Consider the following 14,155-nt stretch of genomic DNA (forward strand, 5'->3'; position numbering starts at 1 on the left):
ATAGGAGACATGTTGGCTCAAAGCCACCTCACATTTATTGATGGCAGCACTCTGAGGTAAGGGAGATTCCTCCTCCCATAAAACCTTTGGAGCTGTTCATGGGAGTAGTGCAAAGCTCTTGACTTAATAAATTACATGCCTTCATTGTCAGCTGCATGGCTCATCACACTCAAGCTGTTAGTCTTGGTTGGCCAATGGGTGTCTAGAGGCAGATTCAGCAAAGCCTCGCTGGAGCACCAGCCTTCCTCCCATTTCATTTCAGAAGGGGGTTATAATAAGCATCACAATGGAAATGGACCTTTAAAGAGCAAAAGCAATTATAGCACAGAGGAGAGGAGTGTGTGTGTGTGTGTGTATAAGCCAGTGATAAGGCATCCTGCTCCTGGAGGGAAAAGGGTACCTGCCACCTTTAAATTTGTTAGTGGATGGGGGGGGGGGGGGAGGGACTAAAACAGCTTAAGATAACCCTAGATTATTCACGTTATCCAAGAGAACTAACCCAATAACAGTTCAGGTTAACCCTATTCCACAAAGGCAAACCCAGGTTTAAGTTATTGGGTTTAAACAACCTGACTGGACCCTGCATTCGTGCTGCGCTTCAGTCAGCAAAGAGGGTTGAGCATCAAATCTTCATCCACCCTAGCAAGAGAACATAGGCATTATAACTCTGAGAGCAGGAAATGGAGCTCTTTCTGGAAAACCGAGGATTAAATCTGTTTTATTAAGGGAGCCACTGGAGAAGCCAGGGAAGTTAAAACGTGGCAAAGAAACACTGATAAAATGAAGGTGGAAGTTAATTCATGCACTTACAGGAGCACCATAGGCAGCAGGTGAAGGTTTTAGGCTAGAATTTAAGCTATACATTGATGCAGTGAAGTCTCCCCTTAAACAAAAAAAAGCCTCAAATATTGCAGAGGGACAAAAATGTCCAGAGCACCAAATATTAAGAAATGCACGGATTGCAGTGCGTAGGCACAGGAACCGAAATACATTTACAATTGCTAGAATTCTATACACAAGAACATTCACTGCATGGGTGAGAACCATTATGCATGCTTGCAGAAACTGTTCTGGTGCAAACACCATTTTCCTTATTGCACAACACTGTTGCTTTAGTGAAGGGCTCAGTAACCAACAGAAAACAAGGAATCACCAGCCCAGGAGCTAACAGGAGCTTTGTTAATGCCAAGTGCTGACAAGTAGCTATGTATGGTCTTCAGAGACCACAAATCTAGAAATTGTCTGCTGAAACCATCTTTCACTTATCAGAAAACCATATAGGTTGATATCACCAGAGGTCTATCAACTTAAAGGGCCATTTTCTTGCAAGGGAAAGATTGAGGTTAAGAGCTTGATTCACAGGCCTAAGTTCTTTCACCCCAGAGCAGGTTAAGAGTGGCAACATATCCTCTACAGTAACAACTGGATCTTGCTTTGCAAAACCAAAAATCCTGACTCTCAAAGTGTTCTGAAAACATTATCCAGTTAATCTAATTTCCATACCAACTTGATTCAATCCATGGACAAGACAATTGTCCTTTCAACAGTTTTCCTTTTATTAAGTTACTTCACAGTACAATGTAGGCATTGAGCCCTTTAGAAGACGGACCAGCGAGGGGAAACAGCTGGCTACTCTGCCTTGGATAACCTGTGGGTGGGAGAAAAAAAAAAAATGAAAGCTTCAGTGCAAGACTAAACTCGAGCTACTTCTAATAGTAGCTCAGTAAGAGGTTTAAGACAATAAGTTGGCTCCAGTACTTCTGGAGTTTAGCCAGTTCTTACCTCAGCAGATCCATCAGATTTGGTGCCCTGCTCTTCCCACTCTGCCTGTGCACTCTTCTCCACTGGGGAGGTACACCATTGTCCTCCTCAAACACCACTTCATACTGAAGGCTTCCGGCTCTTCCTGGAGTCAGAGTCTGCACGTAGCGAGAGAGGAAAACTCCTGGCACATTAGAATTGATGTTCTGGTTCTTGCACGAGATGGCCTTCTGTTGTGGAGAAGGACTCTTAACTTCCTGAGATTTTATTCCCAGCCATTCAGTGCTCCACATCACCAATGACGCATATCCTAGCTTATCATTCTGCTTTGAAGGCAGAGGTTGTGCAGGTCCATCCTTAAGAGCCAAGTACTTGTTCATCTTTGGAGTTTCTAGTTTGGGCATCCTTGGCTTCACACCCTGCCTTCTTCCTTTGAAAGAGGAATCAAGGTTAACTCCATTTGCAGATTGGATTTCCTTTCTACTGGGAAACAGGAATGCCACATCAACGACCGGAGGATTACTTGGTTTCTCAAACACATCCAAACCCCATTTCAAGTCCCCAACCCTTTTGCGGTCATGCCTCTCGTAGTCACTTGGCACCTGAGCCCAGGCTTTAAAAAACCCTTCTGGGCTTGAATGTGGAAACAGAGTCCCAAAGCTCTCTGGAGCATCACTCTGTACCGGCAAAGACAACACGAAGTCCAGCTCCAAATCGGGATGCTCTTCCCACTTCGGCTCATCCCCTGGAAGCCACTCCAAACGGCCAGGAATATCTCCGACAGAATTCCAGTCACGTTCACGATCCACCACGAGCGAGGTCACATCCTCAAGCTCCTTTTCCATTTCCAAAGGCAGGTTCCACTCTTGCTGCAGGAGGTCTCTCTCGTCCAGTTTGCCTTCTGGGGAAAACGGGCTCCAATCCTGCTGAAACCCCTCCGTGCTCTCAGTCCCCTGCACTTGGACTTTACCCAGGTTTTCAAAAGGGTCATTCAGGTCTCCCATAAAAAGGATTTTATTGTACAGGTTTCCACCATCCTCAAAAGGAAGGTCATTGTCGGGCACAGAAAGCTTCTCTCCCCAAGTCAGTGGGCTCCAACCAGCCTCTTCAAAGTCTTGGTGCAACCTTGCCCCATTGCCCCTCTCCTTCTGCCCCAGGGACCATGCCTTTGCAGGGGTATAGATGCCTGCACCATCTCTCTGATGCCATGAAGGCTTGATATCCCATTTGGCCTTTGTGGAAGTGGCAGGGTGGCCCACAATCACTAGAGGCCCAGTACTGACTGTGGATCTGGTGTCTAGGTAAAGCAGATTGGACAGTTATTGCAACAAACACAAGGTGTTAAAAACCAAGTGAATACACAGTTTTGCTCAGGCTTACCTTCTGGCAAGGATCTCAGAACTGCATCTCTGCATTTTCCCCTGCAGCACTTACAGGCTGCATGGCCACCATTAAGCTCATCCCATCTGCAATACAGGTACACAATAACACAGAGGGGTTAGGGCCCTTGATTCATGTAACCTTTAATTCCCCAAAGCTCAACTGGGTTAGTATAGCAGTAAGGAGACCCACATCTTAAAGCACAACTAAAACACAGATGGGCGACACTAGTCCAGGAAAATCTGAACCAATTTGCTTAAAAATCAACAACTTGCCTCTTTCGGGCTGGATTATAGTTGCACAACTTGTTGCCTTCTGTTATTTTGTCATTCACTACAGCCAGGACACAGTGCATATAAATCTGCAGAGGAGAAGGAAATGCTCATTCTGTGCAAAACCAATATAAAATGAGATCAAGGAAATAATGCATGCAATGCAAGATTCTATACTGGAACTTACCTTTGAAGAGCTCAACCTGAAAGCATCGATGACAAAGTTGACCGTATCTCTTGCTCTAGTAGAGACAAACCTGGCCCGCAGCTCCTCAGAGGCCTTTCTAGCTACACACCTGTAGAGAATAGTGGGGGGGGAAACTGAAGAACCCTGGTGCAACTAGACCTTCTGAATGGACAATGCCTACAGCTCTTGTCCTGGCAGACCACCTAGCAGGTTTTACAAGGAGGGATGAGAAATCGTGGGTCTCATATGACTGCAATTGCCCCCCCGCTTAAATTTCTCTCAACGTCAGAATTGCTAGAAGGAAGTAATTCTCCACTTACACGACCCATTTACCCCCCCAAACCCAATCCCTGAACAGCCAACACACCCTTTTTTAACTATCACTTTATATCTGGGTCTCGTGTGCCAACCCGGCAGGGACGTTGCATAACAGGACTGGACCGACAGTCGCTGTGCCTTCGAGCGGAGCGTGGCCGAGGCCTGGAAGCGTATGGGCTGCCCAGGACTGTACACGTTGGACTTGGCAACGCCTTTCCAAGCACCTGTCGGTTGGGAGAGAAAAGACCATTAGACACGAGGGCTCCTAGCTTCGCCGCTTGTCCTTTGTCAAGCACTACTTAAACATGTCATGAGAAAGCAGGGGAGGCTATGGGGAGTTTTCAGCATGTACAGTATTGATCGGTTATTACCATCCATGGCCCTCAGAGCCCAGCCATAGCTGTTCCTGCTCTCCAAGAGAGGACCGCTGTGCATGAAGGGAAACCGAGCCCAGCTGCTCTGCTGGAACCTGAGAAGTCACAGGAGGCAAGTTAAGGGCAGTAAAGATGTTAAATTGCATTTTAAGCACTTTTTGTACAGCAGCTCTATAATCATACAGCACATCAGTTAGCTAAAGACCAGCTAAAAAAAAAAAAAAAAAAAAAAAAAAAAGTCTGAAGGAGTGCAGAACTGAAGTGGCTCACTGGGAACTGAGCCCGAGGTGAACAGTGGTCACCAGTGAGCATTTCTGACTTGACAGGCCATAAAGGGTTCAGCCAGAGAGGCAATCTAGAGGCTCCACTATAAACTTACCTTTTTAAAGCACATTTCACAGGGACGTTGAAGGGGCTGGATCTCCGAATGGGAAGCTTCCCAGCAGAGGGAACATAGCGAAGGACGTTCCTGCAGACCACCTGGCCCTGCTGAGTCTTGCAGGGCAGAGAGAAGCAGCATCATCAACCAAACGCGTGATCGTTTCGGAAGAAAAAACGATGGGAGAGGAATAGAAGTTAAGCGTCTCCAAAAACCAAACAAAAAAAAGCCAACCCCTTAGAATAATTAGAACAGAAACGCCAGATCCAGCAGAGAGCTACCCCCTTGAGTCCTACTGCCCATCGACCTACTGCTCACGCACCGACCGCCTGGTCCCGCACTCGCCCAGCCCGTAGTCGAAGAGCAGCCGGTCTCCCGAGGCGCCGGTGCTCTTGCAGCCGGTTCCCAGCGTCAGCTCCCCGGGCTTCAGCTGCACTCCGTTCACCTTGCTCTTCACACTGAGGAACAGCCTGCCCCCGCCGCACCACACCGCGACTTGCTCCCGGGGGATCGCGCCTGGCCCAGAGATCCCAGGGCGACGCCCATCCGCGAACGGCCGGGACCTGGAGCTTTTTGCGGGAGACTCGGGGACCGTTTTCGCGTCTTTCAGCTGCGCGGTAGGTGGCTGCTGTTTCTTAGCCCGCAGGTCACCCTCGAAGGGACCGAAGGAAGGTGAACTACGAGACGTTGACTTCACAGGAGGCTTTGGCCGGTTATATAGAGGAGGATAGAGGCCATCCTCGCCGGCAGGGTCCTCCGAGAGGGGGGGACCGACCAGCCAGATGGTCTGTATGATGTTGGGCGGCGGCTTTGAGTTTTCTCCCCGTGGTCCAATACTTCTAGCCGACGTCCACGAACGGAAAGACGCCGCAATGAAGAGAGAGGCGAGGAACAGCAGTAACCCCATCTTCACAAGGAATAGCGAGTGAAATAACGAGAAATCACAATTACTCTACAAAAACAGGCCAGAACGACTATTTACTCGCTTTTTCATTCTGTTCATTCGTAATATCGTCAAAGCTGTAGGACTCGGAGTTGCGTGGTCAGGGTATTTATTGAGTTCCCAGGGCGTCCCTAGGCTTAATTAGGACGCTATTCACTATGGTGGACAACACGCCTGCTTCCAATAGACAGAGTTAACACCAGCTGTAACGCGCAAGTTAAAGCTGTTGAAAACAGATGAAGCAGTTAATACCCAGGGACAGCGATAATGAATGAAGTCCCAGGACTTTGCTCAAAGTTCGTCCTTGGAAAATGCTTTGGGTTTTAATTCCAGCCTCTCTTCTCAAGTTAATTCATTCAACTAATAATGTGCTAAATTGGTCACATTACCATGTTTCCCTGGGCCTCAGCCGTGAGAGATATAAAAGACAGGTACTTGCGATTAAGAATGGGCTTTAGTGACGTAAGGACGTTATGTATTCCAAACCACATTAGAAGAACCCACATTAGTGGCTTTTTGTGCTTTTTCCTGTTATTAATTTAAAATACTTATAAAATATGTATTACTTATACTTATACGATTTATAAAAAAGACATAAAATACGAGGATTTAAAGGTACAAAGCGTACAAAAGCGCACAATGAATTGAATGAATGTACACCAGTGTGCGTTATTGTTGAGATAATGTATCTTTAGCTAAAATGCAATAGCTTTGTTATGCGGCTATGCGGCTCCCTCTAGTGGCCTAAATGAACCATTGCGAGTAAGTGAAAGGAAGAGGTGCTCGTTGATCGAGCCGTTACTCAAAACCTCAGACTATCTGAATGGGGGCTTGAAATTCTCGACGCGTGTCGGGGTCGAGGTTCTGTTTTAAACGGATCCTCTTAAACCGGGGTTCCTGGAGTCCCGGAGTCCTGGGGAGCCACATCCTGCAGGAGTTACAGGTTTGGGGTTTCCCAGCTCTAATCCTGCAGTGCCACATTTTCCTTTCCGCGGAAACCTTCTCTGGCTGTGGTTTGTGTTTTTGGAAAAACCGAACAGCAGAGTGGCGCCGTGGAAGCCTGCTGGGCCCGTAACCCAGAGGCTGATGGATCAAAACCATCCTCTGCGATGCACAACTCATAAGCGCACTATCAGGTCAATGAAATGTACGGAAAAACAGGTCGCTGATATTTATGACAGGGTATTTATGTCGCTGACACTTCTATCCAACGCATTTTAATTCTGTACCCGCTTAAAGAGCTAGGTATTTTACTGAGGCAGTTAAAAAATAAATGAATATTGATTGTTAGTTTTCGTGTACACGTCCGTGAATCCTCTCGTATGAGGTGAATGGTGCCAACAGTATTTTTTTCAAGTCCATTTCATTTCCAGTGATTTGTGCTGCGCGGCTAATAAACCCAGGTCTTCAGAACTTGGATTATACTCTTGTTAACTTCGCAGTTTGATGCGGTGAGATCTTTATTAAAGGTGCAGTATTAAATCACGTCTGATTTAGTGATGGTGGGACTCCACTGACAGAATCTGCTGTGCACCTGCAGAGAGATTATCATGGCTCACACCTGTCTGTCTCCATCCAAAGCGTTGGGACATCCGTGACCGAGGACGAGCGCCGTCACTAGAGAAAGGGCTCCTGTCTCTTTAAGGGAGAGGGCTCATGGGCAGGGAGTGGCTTTTGTTTCTGCAGAAGACTGTGCACCTGTATATTTCCTGAAAGGGGGAGGAGTTCGGGAGCCGTGGAAGAAGGAAGAGGCTGAGAGAAGAACAAAAGAGAATAAAAACTGAGTGCGATGACCTGAACTTGAAACCTTTTAAAAATGGTCAACTTGGGTAAGTGTCTTTTATTCCTAACGTGCTGTAAGATGTAGGGGGGAAAGGTTCTGTGTTATGAAGCAGCTCCTTGACGGTGGAGAGTGTGAAGTGTGACTCTCGATCCGTGGAAGTTTTGCACTTTTTACATCTTGGTTTGTATCCAGTTCGGTCAGGTTACCAGTAACCGGTTCAACAACCTCTATCCCTGCCTTCCCTGTGTTAGTCAAATTGAAACAAATCTTTTTAAACAGCGTTTCTCGGGGCTCGATCTAAATTCTCCGCACAAACAACTGCGCAGAAGTCTTGACATGCTACATTGCCCTGCTGTTTTCAGTGTTTTTCCTTCTTTGCATAGAAATTCAATTAATTGTTCTAATGAAAATTCAGCCATTTTGTTTCAATCTCACAGTTAATTATTTTGTATTTTGGACAACAGAAGGTAACTTTTTAGCTTTTTGAACATGACAATGAATCAAGTAGAATTGATCGGTAAATATAATAGATTAGTTCCTAACACTTCACACTGGCCCTTCTACAGTTATACTAGTGTGGGCACGTGGTTGATGCTCATAATGTACATGTATTGTTACCTCTGATTGTGCAAGGGGAATCTGAAGTCAGGCCCTTTTAATTCAAGAAAGCTTAAAAAGTATCTTTGCTGTGTCAGCTCTCGACATTTGTGCTTTAAACGTACGGTTTTCTCTTCACGGGTGGAGCAGTAGAAGTCCCACTGTCGCTAGGTGGAGTTTTGGAAAGCGGAATGTTTTGTCTCGGAGCTGGAATGCCGTATGGGATGTGGGCAGATAACGTTAAGACCCCCAGGATACCTGGAGGTGTCTGGCTGGGCTCCTGAAATCTGACACTGCAGGCTTATCGCAGGTTAATCCTGTGGAGCCCAGCAAATCTCTGTGGTACTCCTACACCAGGTCAGGCAGGTGAAACAGTGATAAAGTGAGTGGGTTTTTTCCAACCACCTGAAAGTGAACACCATCCAGCCAGGAGTTTGAGATTGCATACATCTTCACTAGCAGGACCACGGGGAGCGAAGATGTAAGCCAACAGGAGCTGCAGTGGCTCTCTGTGACTGTGCCCATGATGGCCTGCTTGTGTAGAAGAACCTTCCATGCTGCTGTACCAATACAGGCTCAAACTCAGCCTGCTGGCAGTCAGGGGTTCAAATCAATCCTTTTTAATCCTTCGATGTCGGGTGAACCTGTCGCCATGAAGCAGAACTCACCAGGCGTTAGACTGTTTGTCCCCTAATAGGGAACATGAGCCAGGTTTAGACCATCGTGAGACAGGTCTGTCTTGCCTGCTGGCGTGCTGTTGCAATAATAATCCTGCTCAGTACGAGAGAAACCACAGGTTCACGCATCTGGTGTCTGTGCTTGGCTGAGAAGCCAGTGGGACGAAGCTACCATCTGCAGAATTAGGACAGAACGCCTCTCAGCCAGAATCCACTCTCAAAGGTCATATTGCAAAGGTGAAAGGGTGTAGCACACACAACCAATGTAGCATCCTGCAGGTCAGAGTGGCTTCTGTTTCACCAGGACTGCTGACCTGAGAGCTTGCCCAGTGATGCTGACTCTGTCCCTGACAGGAGTGTGTTGCGCTGACCTGGAGGAAGATAAGTCCCTGATGAAGATGGGGCTGGGCATGGTCCTCATTGGGCACATCAACTTCCTGCTGGGGGCGCTGGTGCACGGCGCTGTCCTGCGGCACATCATGGTGCACAAGCAGGCCCGGTCTATGGAGTACGCCGTCTCCAACGTCATCGCGCTCGTGTGCGGGCTGGCAGTAAGACTTGCTCTCTCTCCCTGGGGCGGTTAGGAGAGATGGGATTGGGAGAAACACGTAAACTCTAAAATCCTGGAAGCAGAAGCTTAAGAAGAAAAGTTCTTGCGTTCACATTTTTTACAAGGGGGAAGTGTTAAAAAATGTTTGGTGATGCTTGCGCAGTCTGACTGGTTTAGTTACTCTGTATGTTTAGGTTAAATGAGGTCTCTAAATTGTCCATGAAGATGTTTGCGTATGTGTGTGTAGTTTGTGTATCCTGTGCTTCCAGGGTTTTATGTGGGAGAATGTCTTTGGATCAGCAAACATCCAGTGAAATATATCTAAATGAAACAAGATAAATTCCTGCTGTGACTTCAAAAGAGCACCAGCAGGAGTCTTGTTTTGGAAAAGAGCATGAACTTTTAATTAAACGATTGAGCTGGAACCCTCCAGGCACGGCTCTGTACATTTCTCTTAAGACTGCACTTCTAAACTTAACTGCACTACCTGGGGCTGTAGATTAATTGCAGTAGAATATTTTATATAGCAAGTGTTTGTATCTGGTGTTTGTTGTTTTGTCCTGGAGAATCAAAAGGAATTGAAAAATTCAGGTCTGCACAAAGAATGTTTGATACAGGTACCTTTATATTGTTACCTGATGTCTAGTTGAGGACTAGTACATCTAAAACCCAGAATCTTGTGTTTTTACTCAATGCAAAGCCACCAATGCAAGTGTGGAGTTCAGTTGTGTTTTGCTGACTAGTCTTTCTAATTGTCAAAAGCAAAGGTAACTGTTCCCAACCCAGCAGCTCTTAACTGTGAAAGTGGCTCCCAGCAGTGTGAAGGCGTAGTTAAAGGTTTAAAGATGGCAGCACCCTTAAAACGCAAGTCTGAAGTCAAGCTTTAAAACAGAGTACTCTGACTGGCCTGGTATCCAATTTTGAGTGTGATTTGTCTGTACTGTGTGTTGACAGGGCGTCGTCACTGGAATTTTAGCTATCATCCTGTCCCGGAAGAAGAAGAAGAAGAATCTGGTGTGTTGTCACTCCTCCCTGCAGATATGCCAGTCTGCGGACTGCCTCTGTCACTGACGCGTTACTGCATGGTCTGTTCGTTTCACACTGCACCAGTAATCGCTGGACCATTCCTGCACTACGTATCCATTCCTTCATTGCAATGTATAGAGTTAAAGTGTTGCTTTAATAATTCAGTACAGATAGGGAGCCTGTTTCATTTATCCTATATATGTACAGTGTGAAGCTGCACAATGTATGTCTGCTTTTCTAATTTACTGTACATGATAGAGAAAAATCTTTCTTATCTGTGAAATTACCAGTCAGACAAGGAAGCTGTTTGTTTTGGGTGTTAAAATATCCCTTCACAACACCCACAAACAGCTCTTCTTAAGTTCCCTTTGCAAACTTTTCATCTGTCCCCCAGTTCCTTTGTGCTGAGATGCCTCACATCCCAGGGCTCAGTGCAGCAGCAGTCTGTGATTCTGACAGTAAATAAGGACTGTGGAATTCCACCCACCCCCCCAGCCCATGACAGGAGGGCTGTGGCGACAGCACAGGCCCTGTTCTCAGAATCCTGTTCCTGGCCTGTGCTCAGACTTGTACTGTTTGCCACAACTTGCTCAGGCTCCTGAGCCCAGTCCCTGTGTCTCCTCTCTGTCTGAAAACAGGGCGGGACCCGGCAGTCATGCTTTGTGAAAAGAAGCTTCTCTCCCTTAGTGTGTTGCATGTTGGTTTCTGTGTTTTTCCTCTGTTCTGTGAGTCACGGAGAAACCTGCCCGTCCTGTAATTTTCTGACAAATTCAGACGTACGATAGTGGCTTCAGGCAGGTCTCCTTCTTGTCAGACTTCATCATTTCTTAACGATATTCATACACCTTCTTCCCAGATATACACTTTCCAAGGTTACATTCTTCAAAATTCAGAAACCGGTTTTCTATAATGCTTCCCTACATTATATTATATTGCATTCGAAGGTCTAGATTTCTTCGCGATGCTGTGAATGGATTAAAAAACACACAGCACATCCCTGGCCATCTTCAGACACTGCAGACTCATCAGTAGTTACTGCGTAATAACATTTGTCATCCAGAGTCCTGCATCCCGTTGTTGCCTGCTCTCGCTCGTGCCATGTGACATGTCTGCGGTTTCTCGACTCCCTCCCCGTCAGGCGTGGGCTCTGCTGGCGCTCAGCGCCATCAACGCTTTGCTGGCCTTTGCCTCTGTGGTGGGGCTCACCCTGTCTGTGGTCACGGCCGTCGCGAACGACGGGTACGGCCTGCTGACGCACTGCAACATCACCAGCCCCCTGAGCTACTACACCATCACGGACGAGTGCCCCTTCGACCCCACGCGCATCTACGTGAGTACGCCCCCCCCAGCTCTCCCAGGCTGGCACGGGGTCGTTTTAAACAGGGCAGGACTGAGGCGCTGAGGAGAGCTGGTGAGACTGGTAATCCTGCTTGCCCACTCCAGCGCCTGCTGTTACATTTTCTCATTTACTAAATGAAACACAGCTGTGGGAAATGTCATTGGGATTTGGCAAGGTTCATTCATTTCAAAGTGTGTCTTCGTAGGACTCAGAGCTACAGTTCAGGCCTGGAAAGAGGACTGGCCTGAAGATTTTTTTTAGCAGTGGAGTGGGATCGATTCGGGGATCCAGTCCAGCCACCCCCCCTAATTCTGTGTGTTTTATCACCTGCAGAGCACAACCATCACTCTGTGGGTTCTCCTGATATTCATGTGTGCAGTGGCCAGCGTGTTTTCGGGGAGAAGCTTCCACGCGTGTCTCAGGATCCTGGGAGCGTGCTGCAGACCCAGGAAGAGGAAGCGAGTCCGGATCAGGCAGGTGAGGACAGCGTGGCTTGGCTCTCACCCCGGCAGCTCCGCAGTCTCCTCCGCAGCTCCTTTCCTGGAGCTGGACTTCCATCCAGAAGGGAAATCGGACTCTCAATGCACAGCAGTCCGATCCATTCCAGGTTTTGCAAGTTGCAATTGTACTGATCATACTGATGAGGCAGATGAAAAGATGTGTTCTTTACGATTTTCATCACAAGGTTTAAAATAGAATTGCACACTTGAACTGTACAGCTCCTGATGTTGATTTAAGAAATTTTGGATGGTAAAACCCAAGATCAAAATGCAATGCGGTAGTCCTTCACTCTCTGCCTTCCCTCACAGACACCGACCCCCTGTGCCTGTGCATGCTATTTAAAAGCACAGATTACCAGAAAGGTGAAACCTACCTTTTCATTATTTGACCAGGGCTAATGGAAACCGCAGAGGGGGCAGATGGTAATTGCATTTCACCCCCGACTGAGTCTCTTTGATTTGTCTACAATTAAATTAGAGGCTTTTTGAAAGCGGATGTCTTCCATACTTAATGGATCCAAAGCAAAACTCAATTTTGCCAGTGTGACAGAGACCTTTTCTGTGGCTCTCAGGACACAGAATGCTAGAGGGAAAATCAATCCCCTCATCAACGTGTTTACTGCATGCTTTTTAATTTTTCACTGAAAACTGTGTCTGTGGTTGCTGTGGCATGGGGGTACTGTATTCAGGGTACTGTGGTGTTGATCCTAGAACCCTGGTGCAGGTGACTGTCTCTAGAGCCGGTCTTTGGCTGAGTTAACGTGCTCTCCAGGTCTCTGCTCGTTAACACTCCTGACCCCTACAGGGCTGGGGTGGCTGTGCATGGCAGAGCCCGACTAGACGGACGCAAACGCACTGCCCTTGTGTTTCAGGAGCGAGTGCTGAGGGTGGACAGTCCGACAGCAGAGCAGCCTGGGGAGCCGAGCGAGCCGCCGGAAGAGAGCGGTCTGCTCAGTCAGGACCCCACCAGGAACACCTGGCTCTGACACCACCACAGGCTGGAAGACCAGAACAGGACCCCTCAGCCAGTCTCACACACAGGCCCATGGCAAAACCACAGCAGGAACAACATAGACAGCCGGGCTCTGTCTGTAAGGACTGACTCCTCCTGCCTCTTGCATAGCCGGGCTGAACTCGGGCAGATGTTGTATCTTTTCTTAATCTGACAGAGCTGATTTAATCATGATTATGAATGCGGGTGAGGCAGAGCAGGTAACTTGAGACGGCCCGAGCCAGGCTTCCCCCTGTGCTGTTACATGGAAGGATGGCCTAATGTCTCCCTCTGCTGGACAGGTGAGGAAGTGCGAGGGCTGTGTTTGGAAAGGCGACTGCACCAAGCTGTACTGTGGTCATAGTGGAGACAGTCAAACTCTGATGAAAGAGTCACTTTGGATTTAATCGTCATATTCGGAACCGTGAGGGGCTGACTTGTTTTTGTTGTTTGTACCTTTTCTTGGCTATACTGTCTTTTCTTTAAAAAAAAGCTACAGTAAATAGCACTGTTTAAAAATATGCGAAGTGTGGATTTTCTTTATTACCCTTGGAGGAAACAATAACAATAACCAATAACCATGTGTGTTGTGTTTGGCTCCGAATTCAGCTTGAAACCTTTGTCCTTATTGAGGAATGAATGATGTTGTAGGCATATTACCTTCTCCCCTTTCTCTTGACTGGTTGTACTGTGGCCCTAAAGCTTGGCTATGTGGAAGATCCACCGAAGGTGAACGTTTTCAGCTATTTTACAGTCCATTGATCCATCCCCTTGGTGGCTGAACCAGTGAATGTCTACCAGTGTGCAAACACGAAGGTTAAAACTGACGTCTGTGGCCGAGACACCCGGCTGCCTTCGGGCAGGTGCCTCTGCTAGTGTCCTCATGCAGCTGCGTCACACGGTGTTAATGACACCTCGTGGACTGGCATGGCCTGCTGAGAGAAACTGCACTGTCCCCTGCCCAGCGCAGCCAGCAAACAGACACTCCCTGACTGCTGCTAGACTCCGCGGAACGGATACCCTCCTTTTACAGCCATTGACTCGGGGGCATAAAGGCGCCGGCAGTCGTACTTGAGAA

General features: G+C 47.5%; 2 protein-coding genes across 5 annotated transcripts; one reads left to right on the plus strand and one right to left on the minus strand.

Annotated features, from left to right (window-relative positions):
* Positions 1-1,532: 1,532 nt before the first annotated feature.
* LOC148649614 (uncharacterized) lies at positions 1,533-5,707 on the minus strand. The gene is made up of 9 exons (XM_088602515.1): positions 4,994-5,707; positions 4,672-4,787; positions 4,290-4,387; positions 3,968-4,142; positions 3,601-3,709; positions 3,417-3,502; positions 3,142-3,227; positions 1,783-3,058; positions 1,533-1,648 (listed from the first exon to the last, which is right to left on the minus strand). The coding sequence occupies exons 1-9, from the start codon at positions 5,576-5,578 to the stop codon at positions 1,630-1,632; spliced, it is 2,550 nt and encodes an 849-aa protein (XP_088458641.1). The 5' UTR covers positions 5,579-5,707; the 3' UTR covers positions 1,533-1,629.
* A 1,386-nt stretch (positions 5,708-7,093) lies between these two features.
* Positions 7,094-13,598, plus strand: LOC148649615 (keratinocyte-associated protein 3-like). Of its 4 annotated transcripts, none has more exons than XM_088602528.1 (6): positions 7,094-7,443; positions 8,976-9,222; positions 10,176-10,235; positions 11,308-11,577; positions 11,920-12,063; positions 12,959-13,598. In XM_088602528.1, exons 2-6 carry the CDS (start codon positions 9,004-9,006, stop codon positions 13,070-13,072), a joined length of 807 nt encoding a protein of 268 aa, XP_088458654.1. In that variant the 5' UTR covers positions 7,094-7,443; positions 8,976-9,003; the 3' UTR covers positions 13,073-13,598. The 4 variants fall into 4 exon arrangements, with proteins under 4 accessions (XP_088458654.1, XP_088458656.1, XP_088458655.1 ...); XM_088602530.1 differs by having other exon boundaries at positions 7,174-7,443; positions 11,386-11,577; XM_088602529.1 differs by having other exon boundaries at positions 7,185-7,443; positions 9,026-9,222.
* Positions 13,599-14,155: the final 557 nt, after the last annotated feature.

This window comes from Lepisosteus platostomus, chromosome 13 (assembly GCF_059453375.1).
Source record: "Lepisosteus platostomus isolate fLepPlt1 chromosome 13, fLepPlt1.hap1, whole genome shotgun sequence".
Lineage (NCBI taxonomy): Eukaryota > Metazoa > Chordata > Actinopteri > Semionotiformes > Lepisosteidae > Lepisosteus > Lepisosteus platostomus.

What these genes read in the sequence shown, in the direction of transcription:
- LOC148649614 (XM_088602515.1), bottom strand. Translation starts at nt 5,578, where the DNA reads ATGGGGTTACTGCTGTTCCTCGCCTCTCTCTTCATTGCGGCGTCTTTC. An exon ending in GTGAAATGTGCTTTAAAAAG is followed by an intron (nt 4,388 to 4,671) that starts GTAAGTTTATAG and finishes GTGACTTCTCAG; the next exon opens with GTTCCAGCAGAGCAGCTGGG. An exon ending in AAAGTGATAGTTAAAAAAGG is followed by an intron (nt 3,710 to 3,967) that starts GTGTGTTGGCTG and finishes TATTCTCTACAG; the next exon opens with GTGTGTAGCTAGAAAGGCCT.
- LOC148649615 (XM_088602528.1), top strand. Translation starts at nt 9,004, where the DNA reads ATGCTGACTCTGTCCCTGACAGGAGTGTGTTGCGCTGACCTGGAGGAA. An exon ending in CGCTCGTGTGCGGGCTGGCA is followed by an intron (nt 9,223 to 10,175) that starts GTAAGACTTGCT and finishes GTGTGTTGACAG; the next exon opens with GGCGTCGTCACTGGAATTTT. An exon ending in AGAAGAAGAAGAAGAATCTG is followed by an intron (nt 10,236 to 11,307) that starts GTGTGTTGTCAC and finishes TTTGTCATCCAG; the next exon opens with AGTCCTGCATCCCGTTGTTG.